The sequence below is a fragment of the Moschus berezovskii genome, chromosome X (assembly GCF_049115385.1).
Source record: "Moschus berezovskii isolate FMDL1 chromosome X, NW_MosBer_1.0, whole genome shotgun sequence".
Taxonomy (NCBI): domain Eukaryota; kingdom Metazoa; phylum Chordata; class Mammalia; order Artiodactyla; family Moschidae; genus Moschus; species Moschus berezovskii.
This window is the reverse complement of record NC_142488.1, coordinates 62,499,034-62,512,533: the sequence shown is the minus strand read 5'-3', so window position 1 is coordinate 62,512,533 and position 13,500 is coordinate 62,499,034. Positions and strand designations below refer to the sequence as shown.

At 36.6% G+C, this 13,500-nt stretch overlaps 1 protein-coding gene and 1 non-coding gene across 2 annotated transcripts in view; one reads left to right on the top strand and one right to left on the bottom strand.

Moving 5' to 3' along the window:
* The window catches only part of TEX11 (testis expressed 11), a 186,300-nt gene that overhangs the window by 134,289 nt on the left and 38,511 nt on the right, over positions 1-13,500 (top strand). Inside the window, exons 21-24 of the mRNA XM_055437603.2 lie at positions 485-571; positions 1,977-2,047; positions 4,369-4,485; positions 10,345-10,417. Coding sequence (XP_055293578.2) covers positions 485-571; positions 1,977-2,047; positions 4,369-4,485; positions 10,345-10,417 — 348 coding nt within the window. The remainder of the gene's footprint in view (positions 1-484; positions 572-1,976; positions 2,048-4,368; positions 4,486-10,344; positions 10,418-13,500) is intronic.
* On the bottom strand, positions 3,756-3,885 carry LOC129535344 (small nucleolar RNA SNORA11). Its single transcript, XR_008681618.1, has one exon. It is a non-coding gene; the product is annotated as a small nucleolar RNA SNORA11 (small nucleolar RNA).

The following is a 13,500-nucleotide window of genomic DNA, read 5'->3' as shown; positions in this document are numbered from 1 at the left end:
AATGTTTACTATTGGCATTCTTCTCTCTCAGAAGGGCACAAGAGTATGTAATAAATGCTTTCTGATGATGACAACAGATTTTGGTTCTGTACTTTGCTTGCTGTAGGAGTTCAGTAAGTAAATAGTATGCCAAACTATCAGTACTCTTCCAATCCTCAATCTCCATTTCAGTGTTTTAAATGATTATTTCTATTTTTTTTCCTTACATGTAAATCGTATCTTTCTACCTCAGGTGGTGAATGATTGTTTTAATTAAAAATCCCTCCAAAGATATGTTTGTTCTCCACAGTTTGAATTAACAGTTTCTAAGAGTTTGATAATGCTTTTTGTCATTTTAATTATTTTGTTATGCACTCATGCACACACACTGAAAAAGAACTTTCTAAATCCAGGCTCATGTCTGACTGTTTTTAAAGCAGGATTAACAACTTTGTTAGAGTATAAAGTAAAAGACCTCAATATGAGATTTTCCTATTTGACGCAGCACTCCTGAACCTTGCTCAGTTATTTGAAGAAGAAACCTGGACTTTGGCCTTTAAGATTAATGAAGCTCATTGGTTTCGAAAAACAGGTAAAAGGGAATTCTGTGGCTAAGCAAAACATTGTGGGGTGATAGAATCAGACATTCAAATTCTAGCTCTTAAATTTATAGCTATGGGTATAAGGATAACTTGCTTAATCTCAGTTTTACTATTTAATCTCAGTTTTACTATTTAATCTCAGTTTTACTATAAAAAATGGGGAACCTGGGACATACCATGTACTCACTGTTAGTTTTCTTCATTTTCTGTTGAAATGAATCTAAGATTAAAATAATGAATTAGAACTGCAGGTCTCCAAGGTTATGTTCCTAAACTTGGTCTAGAATGCCCAATTTATCTCTAAATGTGAACATAAAAAATAAACTACATGCAACAATATGAATGAATCTCACAAAAATTATGTTGAGCAAAAGAAGCCAGATGTTATGTATATATTGCATGGATCCATTTATATATAGTAAGTAACAAAAAGCCAGCAAACTAATTTACAGTGTTAGAACTCAGGATAGTGGTTACCCTTGAAGGGAGTAGTACTTGGAGAGAGTAGGTGGGATTGCTTCTGGGTTTCTGGTAATGATAAAGATCTTCTTTGACCTGAATTGGTTACATGGATATATACACTTTATGAAAATTCATCAAGTTATACAGTTATGAGTTATATAATTTACTTTATGTAGATTCTATTTATAAAATTTACACTCCAGTGATAAGTAAGCAAGAGCAATTAAGCATCAGTGTCATAAGGTTAACTGGTTCTTCATGAACCTTTTTCTGCTTAATGGGGTTTACTGGGTCTCTAGGAGAAAAGGGAATAAATACAGCAGTCTGGCTTCTAGGAAACTTATGTGTATAATGGAAAATAGAAAACATTTAAATTATAGAAAGATTTAATGACTTTGATGTTTTAGAAGTTTGAAAAGTTATTTCTCAATACTTGTTTTACTGAATTTTAATTTGGATTTTTCAAGATAAAGATCATGCTGAATGTTGCCTAATGGGGACGTCCACAGCTCTATGAAAGATGTGAATCTTTCCATCAGTTTTCCTGAATGTTTGATTCTAATATACCTGTTCTTTGCTGAATTTTAACTTTCTTTCACCAACTGAAGTTGGTAAAATCTTCAGTGTGATCCTCATTTTTTAGGTGGATTCGTATCAACTAAGAATTTATTGTAGATCCCTGATTTTAAAAAAATTCAACACTATTGCCATTAGTCATTGTCCTAGAATTAAAGATTGGAAGTGATAGAAGTCTCTAAGTTTACCTGAAAAAATTTTTTCTAAAAACCTAAAGTTAGCTTTTTTTAACCCTTGAGAAACTCCACATTAGTATGTTAATATTAAGGATGTGGAGATTATAAATCTGTGGCGATTATAATGGTATAGATTAAACAGTGAATTTTCATAATTATGTTATTTCATATTAATGTTCAGCTTGGAACGTGGCTGTGCAATGTGAGAACGATCCACTGTCAATGAGAGAGTTTTTTGTATTTTCTTATATGGTAAGTCTCTTCTAACAAGTATCTCATGTATGAACCACAACAAGGATATGACCACTATGGCTATAGTCAAGGACTAAGTATAGAGTGAGATTGGCTTTTAATCTAGGAACTCTTAATATACATTTAAGCAGGAATGACCTAAGGAGAATTTGATCCCTAGAGGATATAATATGAGAACATGAGGTAGATCTCCACATATCACAGTATCACAGACAACCATCCTGGAGTGTAAAGTTCTACCATAAGAGACTTACTCCTTTATCTTTGAAGGAATTTCAGTCTCTCAAAGTCCTATATAAAAATATAACTATTTTTAGAAGGAAATGCTCTAAGAAGTTGTAAATTATCGAAACATTAGGAACGGTTCTGGGTATAAGTCTATAGGAATATAGAATAGGTATCTGGGGACAACAGGAGGTTAAAAGGATGCTAAGAAGTTTAGATCTGCTTTATAATTTTTCTGAGAGCAAGCTCTGTGTGTAAGGATTTGAGTTTGTTTTGCAATTATAAGCATTTAAAAATAGTTGTTAGCCTTCAAGGTAGAGGTTAAATGACAGAAAAAGGAACAAGCATTGATGAGAGGATGAAAGGGGAGGTGGTAAAGAATATCCCTCTTACACATTCAGGAGTATGAAATCTGTTATGTTGAGATAGATTAAATGTTTTAAACTGGAAAAAACTAGGTAATCTAGCACAACTCCTTTGCCTTATATATGAGTTACCTGAGATGTAGAGATTGAGTGTCTTGAAATGCTATTTAGTTAAATGATGGTGATGATTATGATCACTAAATATTTGGGGAGAATAAGAAATAATGTTTGAAAATTTAAGTATAATTGTCATTTTAATGAGGTAAAATAAATCAGTTTTAGTTTTGACATTTGTGATAGCACTAGTAGAATTCCATGTTAGAATCCTAGGTAGCCTAGAATTTTATTGTAGTAAAATGCTGGGAGGTTGTTTTTTGAGGTTAATTTGTGCTTTTATTTGCCAGCATAACTTGGCTAGAGTGGCCTACAAACTTTGTTGATCTTGTGTATAATATGTATACACACATAAAAGGGAAACAAAAGTTTTGCCAAAAATGTCTACCCTGAGTGTTAATTTTTTTTTCTTTTTTGACTTTTTAAACCAGTTTTAGGTTTACAACAAAATTGACAGGAAGGTGCAGAAATTCTCCATATATCCCCTCCCCACACATGCATAGCCATTATTAACTGCGTGGTACCTTTTTTTAAAAAAAACCAAGAACGAAATGCGTTGACACATCATAATTACCAAAGTCCACAGTTCACCATAGGGTTCGTTTTAATAAGTGAGAATAGTGTTGCATATTCTGTGGGTTTAGATATAAGTACAATGACATATATCCATCATTATAATGCGATACACAGTATTTCACTGCTCATAAAACTTCTGTACCCTGTGTATTCATCTCCCCTCTCCCCTCAAACTCCTGGCAACTGTTGATCTTTTTATGGTCTCCATAGTTTTATCTTTTCCAGAATGGCATGCAGTTGCAATCTATTTTTTCTTTTTTTTCCCTTGGAACAAGAGGTTCAAAGTCTTTATAAGACCATCCATGACCCATTCATGTGTGTACCTCACCAGCTCTAGGTGGCAAACTTCTCTATTAAATACTGTAGGTTTTCTTCCATTATTGAGCCCCACTGGTCCTACCAGCAACCATGTGGAGCTACAGAGGGACATGTGTTTGGGTATTTGTTCATAGAAAGGCCACAAGTTTTGTGCCCCTTGTCACAATGAACCCAGATTCCTATTGGGTGTGTTATAAACAGAGGAGCCATTTCTTCAGGCCCCTACTCTAAGTACACCCCATGGGAGTTTTTTTCTAAAGCTAGAGTACAAGGTTTAATGATGAGGTTATCCTAATGCCTGTCAAGATTTGACATTGTCTCTTTTAGCCATGAATAATATAGGTACTAATTTCAGCTCTGTTCAGTGCAAAGGGAAAATCTATTTGCCAGGGGAAAAATCACTTAGAAATTACAATATAAGCCAAGAAGTAAATCACTAGATAAAAATACAGGGCCAAAGTGACAGTACTTGTCACTGGGAAAGACAGGAAAATTGTGAAGAAATGAAGCTTTTTAATCTCTCGAAAAGTGCTAAAGTATGGAAAGTAATATAAAATTAAAACCATAAATCAGTGTTATAGCCTATATCATTTTTAAGGTGAGATGTGGTTTTCCAGCTGAATTTTGTCATTCAGACAGGATGTTGCTGATTTTCATTCTGATTGTTTTGTTCACCTGGCAGAATTCTCCCTATTCATTGATGTTCTGGTTATTTCTTATCAGCTGTCCCAGTTTTGTCCTTCTGATCAAGTAATTCTGATTGCACAGAAAACATGTTTACTTATGGCAGCTGCAGTTGATCTCGAGCAAGGGAGAAAAGCTTCAACAGCTTTTGAACAGGTAATGTGCAACCTTCAAAGAAAATGCAAGCATTCAGTGTGCTATTTGGTATGTTTGCCTTCCTTCATGCAATTCTTTTTGATTCTCTTTATGGAATCTTTTCCTCCATTCTGAGAATATCTTGATTTCAGAGATTTGTAATTCCTTTCTAAGGAAAAGTCATATTTGGCTTAGCCTCTTCTTTTAAAATGCCCCTTGCCATGGACCACTCTTTGTGAATCTGCTTTTAAATATTCTTTATCTTCATCATCTCCCTGTGATCACAAGTGGTCCATAAGTTGTTTGTTTTACTTCTGTTTCCTTTCACACATTCTCTGAGGAATCATGTTTACTTCTACAGCATTTTTTTTCCATTTGGCTGTGTTGGTTCTTAGCTTCAACATACAGGATCTTTCGTTGAGGTGCATGGATTCTCTAGGTGTGGCATGTACTTCAGTAGTTGTGGCACATGGACTTAGTTGCTCTTCAGCATGTGGAATCTCAGTTCCCCAACGATGGATCAAACCACATCCCCTGCATTGCAGGGCAAATTCTTAATCACTGGACCACCAGGGAAGTTCCACTTCCACAGATTTGTTAGCCATCTGGAATTATTTAGCTGACTTGTTTATTGTCACAGACTGGTTCCAAATTGGGAAAGGAGTATATCAGTCTGTATATTGTTGCCCTGCTTATTTATATGAAGAGTACATCATGCAAAATGCTGGGCTGGATGAAGCACAAGCTAGAATCAAGATTGCCGGGAGAAATATCAGTAACCTCAGCTGCCTGCAGTGAGTAAGATCTGGGTTGGGAAGATCCCCTTGAGAAGGAAATATCAACCCACTCCAGTACTCTTTCTTGGAAAATTCCATGGGCAGAGGAGCCTGGAGGGTACAGTTCATGGGATTGCAAAGAGTCACACACGACTGAGCAACTTCACTCACTTCAGATACGCAGATGATACCACCCTTATGGCAGAAAGTGAAGAACTAAACAGCCTCTTGATGAAAGTGAAAGAAGAGAGTGAAAAAGTTGGCTTAAAACTCAACATTCAAAAAACTAAGATCATGGCATCCGGTCCCATCACTTCATGGCAAATAGATAGGGAAACAATGGAAACAGTGACAGACTTTATTTTCTTGGGCTCCAAAATCACTGCATATTGTGACTTTGGTCATGAAATTAAGAGACGCTTGCTCCTTGGAAGAAAAGCTATGATCAACCTAGACAGCATTTTAAAAAGCATAGATATTACTTTGCCAAGAAAGGTCAGTCTAGTCAAAGCTATGGTTTTTCTAGTAGTCATGTATGGAGGTGAGAGTTGGACTATGAAGAAAGCTGAGCACCAAAGAATTGATGCTTTTGAACTGTGGTGTTGAAGAGGACTCTTGAGTGTCCCTTGGACAGCAGGGAGATCCCACCAGTCAATCCGAAAGGAAATCAGTCCTGAATATCCATTGGAAGGACTGATGTTGAAGCTGAAACTCCAATACTTTGGCCACCTAATGCGAAGAACTGACTCATTTGAAAAGACCCTGATGCTGGGAAAGATTGAAAGCAGGAGGAGAAGAGGACGACAGAGGACAGGATGGTTGGATGGCATCACCGACTCAATGGACATGGGTTTGGGCAAGTTGGTGATGGACAGGGAAGCCTGGCATGCTGCAGTCCATGGGGTCACAAAGAGTTGGACATGACTGAGGAACTGAACTGAACTATTTATTGTCACTCAATTGCATTTGCTTTCTTTGACCCACATTCTTGAATATTTTATCATTCAGTTCAGTTCAGTTCCTCAGTCATGCCTGACTCTTTGTGACCCCATGGACTGCAGCATGCCAGGCTTCCCAGCAAGCAGGGTGACAATATACAGCCTTGACGTACTCCTTTTCCTATTTGTGGAACCAGTCTGTTGTTCCATGTCCAGTTCTAACTGTTGCTTCCTGACCTGCATACAGGTTTCTCAAGAGGTAGGTCAGGTGTACTGGTCTTCCCATCTCTTTCAGAATTTTCCACAGTTTATTGTGATCCACATTAACTCAGTTTTAACAACAAGAAAACAAAATATCTACTTTTGCTGAATTCCACTCTCAGCTTAAACCTTACACCTTTTAAGGAGATAGCAACATCAATATCTCACTCTCCCATATACCAGAGTATTCACTGATTTGTCTTTAGTTCTTTACCTTCCTTCTTTCAAGCTTGGAAAGTTGTCACCAAATTGGACTTCTAGCGTGTTTGTATGATTTTAACTTCTAGATCTCTCTGCTTTTTTCCTCTTACCTAGCCAAAGAAAACTTCCTAATTTCCCATACTTGCCAGCTTCTTTTCTTTCCAATTGGTACAAAATCCTTCTTGCTGCTTATTCTGTTCCTTCTGTTAATATGTTCTTTTATTAAATTTATTTATTTTAATTGGAGGCTAATTATTTTACATTATTGTATTAGTTTTGCCATACATTGACATGAATCTGCGCCGGGTGTACATGTGTTCCCCATCTTGAACCCCCCTCCCACCTCCCTCCCCATCCCATCCCTCTGGTTCATCCCAGTACACCAGCCCTGGGCATCCTGTATCATGCATTGAACCTGGACTGGCGATTTGTTTCACATATGATAATATACATGTTTCAGTGCCATTCTCCCAAATCATCCCACCCTCGCCCTCTCCCACAGAGTCCAAAAGATGATTCTTCACATCTGAAACAAGCTCTCAATAGATCTCTGCCAACATATTTTCTTTCCTTTCTTTTCCATTGTTGAGTTCAACTCAAAAAAACATGTGAGTACCAAGCACTCTGCTAGTTACTAGAGATAAAGAATATAACGTCCTTGTCCTGAGTAGTAAAGGGACCTCTTTTTAGAAACTTTTCCATAGTAAAAGAAGATGAAAAAAAATCTACAAGCCTCAGAGCAAAACCAAAACAACCGTTTTGCTTCTTCATAAGTAAGGGTGTTGTCAAACTGAAATTCATTCCAAACACACTGAAATGTCAGGGTTTGGAGCAGAGAAAGGCTTATTACAAGGGCCATGCAAGAAGAATGAATGGCTTGTGCTCAGAAGATCTGAACTCCCCAGTGGGTTTCAGGGAAGTTTTTATAGGCAACATTTGGAGAGGTGGCACTGCAGAGTGCATAGCTCTTCTCTGATGGGCTGGTGGTGAGGTAATAGAATGGTCATCATCTCAGTCTGATATCAGCCTTCTGGTTCCAACTAGTCTGGGGTTCACATGCTTGTCCTCAGCCTAAGGTTATCATCCTCCACCTGGATAGAGGCCTAAATTCCTGTAGAACTAATCTTGTTGCACTGTAGACAGAGTACATACTTTGTCTGACTTCAAGTTATTTTAAATGTATTTGAAGTTTGTGTTGTGGTCTAACACATGGTATGTCCTGGATAAAGTGCCATGTGTGCTTGAGAAAGAATGTACTTTCTTCTTGGTTGATGAAATGGTCTATGTATATCTTTTAGGTATAAAAATAAACTATACGTAGTTTTACACGTATTTTAAAATAAGAAAAGAAAGAAGAAATATATTATCAGTGAACTTTGTTTTTTCATTTGTAAATTCAAATATATATTATCAGTGAACTTTGTTTTTTCATTTGTATTCAAATTGCTGTTGGTGTCACTTGCTTTCAGCCTAAAGAACTTCTTTTAGCATTTTTATAAATGGTTCTGCTAGCAAAAAGATGCAACTTTTTTAAATCTGGGAATTTCTTTTGCTTTCAGTTCTGAAGATAATTTTGCTGGGTATTAGATTCTTGATTGCCTGTTTTCTTTCATCACATTGAATATGTTATCCCACTGCCTTTTTAATCAATATTCTACATTTCCTGACATTGTCATCTTGCCTTCCTTTTGTAAGTGTGGTATCCTTTAATTGTTTTAACATATTTGAAACAGCTGCCTTGAAACCTGTGTCTGCTAAGTTCCAATGTTGGACCTTTCAAAAGGTCCTCTTGCCTACTTTAATCCGGTGCATGGGTCATACTTGTTTCTTTGCATATTTTATAATTCTTTGTTGAAAACTGAACATTTTACATAGTATTTTGGAACATCTTTGGGTACTGATTCCCCCTCTCTTGGACTTGTTAATATGTGCTTGTTTGTTTGATTAGTGACTTGTCTGGGCTAGTTCAGTGCAATCTTATTTCTGCAGCTGTATAGTAGTATAGAGCTTCTAATGTTACTCCTCAGAGATCAGTCGTTGCCTTTGCAGTCAGCATGACCCCTTCCCTGGAAAGGAATGAAAGTAGTTTTAGCAGGGTTATTTTTGAATATCTCTTTCCATGATCACTCTGATAAGCTTCTGGGTGGTCTTCTATTGGTATCATACACAGGTGTATGTCTTGATGAATTACTAGGTGACTGGTGTGTGTGTGTGTGCATGCACATGTACGTGCATGCACACACACACACGTTTGAAAATACTCTGGTATAAATTGCTTCACAGTTTGATCCAATTAATGTAACGCCCCTTTGAAGCGGTAAGTAATCTTAGCTTTCTCTTCCCCTTAGTTATCTCTGTAAACTTGTATTCTACTGTTTGGCTTGTCATTATCACTAAATTACCAGCTTCCTCTTAATTGCCCACACCAAAATCTTCACTTTTTTTTTATCATGCCTTTAGACTTGAACTTCCCCAAGCTCTATTTCAATAAATATCAGTCTCCTTAGGATGACTACAGAGCTTACTCTTCTAATGACCTTCCTCTCCTCCTGAGCAGAAACTCTATACACTGCTTTGGAGCTAGAGGCAGGGACCATGACCCATTTTTAATAGAGTGACAATACAGCTCTGTAAGTCAGGGTCTAGCAAAAGTCATAGTCCCTAACATTCTTAACTTGCCTCTTTCAGCATGGAAATTCTAAGGAAGCTGAGGTGAGGGCAATTGTGACCCAGTATTTTCAACTTGCAGTGCTTGGGTGGACTGGGTAGAAGAGAGTGCCAGGCTTCTTAATTGTGCTTGTTTATAATAGAACTCAGGCATCCCTGGTAGCTCAGCTGGTAAAGAATCCGAATTCCTGGGTCAGAAAATTCCCCTGGAGAAGGGATAAGCTACTCATTCTAGTATTCTTGCCTGGAGAGTCCCCATAACAGAGGAGCCTGGCAAGCTACAGTCCGTAGGGTCGCAAAGAGTCACACATGACTGAGCAACTAAGCACAGCACATAATAGAATTCATGCAATACAGATCTTGGGGAGGGGAATGAGAAGTCCTGGCAACATGCCCCTTATGGTCATCACTAGCCTGAAAGCTGAGGGTATAGTGAGCCCTATCCTCTTGGTTATACTCACCTAAAGTGCACCTACATCATACTGAACTGGGGAGGGGAGTTGGCCAGATGATGGCTCAACTGCTACAGGTACTCACTGTTCTTACTGAGACTTTAGTAGATTTCCTGGAATAGATGTTTCCTCATTGGCTATTAATATATGCCCTTAGGGAAATTTTCTGAGACTTTACATGATCATGTTTTATCATTTTCACCAGTTGTGGTAGTTTTGTGGGGGAGAGGATCCATAGATCTCCTCATATCACCATTCTGGAAGCAATTTTCTTCTGTCCTAGATTATTTTTTAAAAATTGATAATACTCAAGATTTTCTGTTTAATCCTCAATTTCCTATAAGTTAAGTGATTATGCTATGCATCTTAAACAATGCTGTTATGTCAATTGTACCTCAATAAAATTAGGGGGAGAAAAGGAAAGAGAAAAAAAATAGAGGCTAATATTTATATATAAATCCAAAAATATTCAGTTTATACTTCCATTTTTCTAGTTTAATTTTTTACTGCACATGATATGATTTTTATTTGCTTAAAGTTTTGTTTGGTTGAGACTAATTTTCTCATTACTTTCTTACCAAACAGACCTACTCACTAAATCGTGCACTTGATCTGATCTATAAATGCAGAGACATCTGGAATCGCCTGAAAACAACAGGTACAGTGGGACTGGGAGTATGGTAACATGGTTATAAAGGGGGTTTCTGATCTGAATAACCTAGTCTTTTACCAACAGAAATTTGTGCCACTGAAATACTTGATAACCAGCCAAATGATCCTTTAAGAACTAGCTTTTCCTTACTCTATGTTTGTATTTTGTATTTTAAATCTTTGACACACTGCTTAGAGTAAGAATATTTTTCTTTAAATATTTATTTATTTACTTGTCTGTGCTGAGTCTTAGTTGCAGCATGCAGGATCTTCAGTTGTGGCATGTGGGATCTAGTTCCCTGACAAGAGATCAAACCTGGGCCCCAGTATTGTGAGCAAAGAGTCTTAGCCACTGCAAGTCCCAAGAATGTATTTTACCTTGATTTTCATTGTAGTATTGAGTATAAAAATAGGACCATCATTGTTCAATATGACTTTATTGCTCTTAGGTCACTGGATTTGATATCTAACTCAAACAAATTTTCACTTTGACTAAATGTAGGGTACAGAATCTTCCAAACCACAATGATAATATCAGATACTGTTAACATTTTGTAATGAAATTATCTGTGTAGTAGTAAACCATTTGAAGCTATATAGTAGCTTGCTATGGTTTCCTAATTAAGGATGGTATTATTAGATAGACTTTATTATATCGTGTCCATCTATTCCTGTTTTAGTTAGAATTTTTAAAAAATCTATACATACTGAATTGAATTTCATGCCTTTTATTTTTGATTAATTTATTTACTTTGGCTACACTGGATCTTTATTGCTTTGCACGGGCTTTCTCTAGTTGTGATAAGCGGAAGCTACTCTTTGTTACGGTACACAGGTTCTTGTTTCAGTGGCTTCTCTTGATGCGGAGCACAGGCTGTAGGTGTGCAGGTTTCAGTTGTTGCAACACACAGGCTCAGCAGTTGCAGTAGGCGGGATTTAGGGTGCATGGGCTTCAGTACTTGCAGCACTCAGGCTCAATAGTTGCTGCCCATGGGCTCTAGAACTCAGGCTCAGTAGTTCTGGGGCACAGGCTTAACTGCTCTTTGGCATTTGGAATCTTCCTGGACCAGGTATTGAACTTGTGTCCCCTACATAGGCAGGTGGATTCTAATCCACTCTGCTACCAGGGAAGTCCCAAATTCCATGCCTTTTAAGCTTCTCTAGAGATCATCACATGGTTTATTCCTTTGGAAGTATTAATATATTAAATTATAATAATAATAGATTTCCTAAAATTAAGTCATCATTGGATTTCTGGAATAATCCATTTGGTCATGGCATATTATTATTTTAAAAAATGGTGAATTTGGTTCCCTAATATTTAAAAATTATTGGGCTGTCATTTTATGTGTATATTCATGATACCTTTGATGAATGTTTAATATCAAACTATAGGACTTAAAAGAAAGAACATAAACATATAAAATTTAATTCACCTATCTCAATCTATGGCAGGCATTTAAAAGAATAAAAACAATAAAAAGAAAGGAGAGAAAATACCTAAATAACATACTCAATATGGAAGATTTAATAGAAATATACCAGATAGCCTGAAAATATACTTTATAGCCTGATAATAGAAAACTCATTTTCTTTTCATGTGCCCTTTGAACATTTACAGAATTGATCACAAGAAAAACCTGAATGAAAAAAAAAGCCTGAATAAATTCTAAAACATAAAAATAAAACAGGTAGCATTATCTGATCACAATGCTTCACAATGCAATAAAACTAGAAATTAATAATGGAATTAGGAAACAGAATCCTTTACCACTTGGACATTTTTAAAATAACAAAAGTAACTATGGAATATATGGGCTTCCTTGCTGGCTCAGTGGTAAAGACTCTGCCTGCCAATGCAGGAGACTTGGATTTGATCCCTGTGTTGGGAAGATCCCCTGGAGAAGGAAATGGCAACCCCACTCCAGTATTCTTGCCTGGAAAATTCCATGGATAGAGGAGTCTGGCAGGCTACAGTCCATTAAGTTGCAAAAGAGTTGGACTTGGCTTAGCAACTAAACAACAGCAGTAGCAATATGAAATATCTATAAAATGATACTTAGAATACCTCATAACAGAATCTGAATTACTAAAGTAGTGCTCAGAGTGAAATTCATACCTTTAGTGCCTTTTATTTAAAAAATATGTCAGAATGCTAGCTGTCGACTGAAAATCAGTTTCTTCATTCTAGGAACACAGCTAGATTCTCTTTATATAGCTATATCTATCTATGTCATTAGAGGCTTACAAATTTAAACAATGAGATACCACTATACACTTATTAGAATAACAAAAATTCAAAACACTGACAACACCAAATGCTGGTGAATATGTGGAACAACAGGAATTCTCATTCATTGCTGACAGGAATGCAACATGGTATAGCCACTTTGAAGGACAGCTTGGCAATTTCTTAACAAAACTAAACATACTCTTGCTATTCAATCCAGCAGCGGTGCTCCCTGTTTTTTATGCAAATAAATTGAAAACTTATGTCCATGAAAAGACCTGCACATGGATGTTTATAGCAACTTTAGTCACAATTTCTAAAATTTGGAAGCGACCAAGATATCATTCAGTAGGTGAATAGTCAAATAAACTGGAATGTCCAAACAATGAAATATTGTTCAGAACTAAGAGGAAATGAGCTTATTAAACTGTGAAAAGACATGAAGGAAACTTAAATGCATATTACTAAGTGAAAGAAGCCAATCTGAAAAGGCTGCATACTATATGATTCCAACTATATGACATTACAAAAAAGACAAAACTATGAAGACAATAAAAAGATCGTTGGTTATCAGCATGAATTTAAGAGGGAGGAATAAATAGATAAAACACAGGAAACTTTTAGGGCATATACATGTTATTATACATTTGTCAAAATCCATAGAATGTACAATGCCAAGAGTGAATCCTAATGTAACATGGAATTTGGGAAAAAATGATGTGTCAATGTAGATTGAGTGATTGTAACAAACGTACCACTATGGTGCAGGATGTCAATAGTGGTAGAAGTTGTGTGCAGTGGGGGATAGGGTATATATGGGAATGCTCTATACTTTCCACTCAATTTTGCTGTGAACCTAA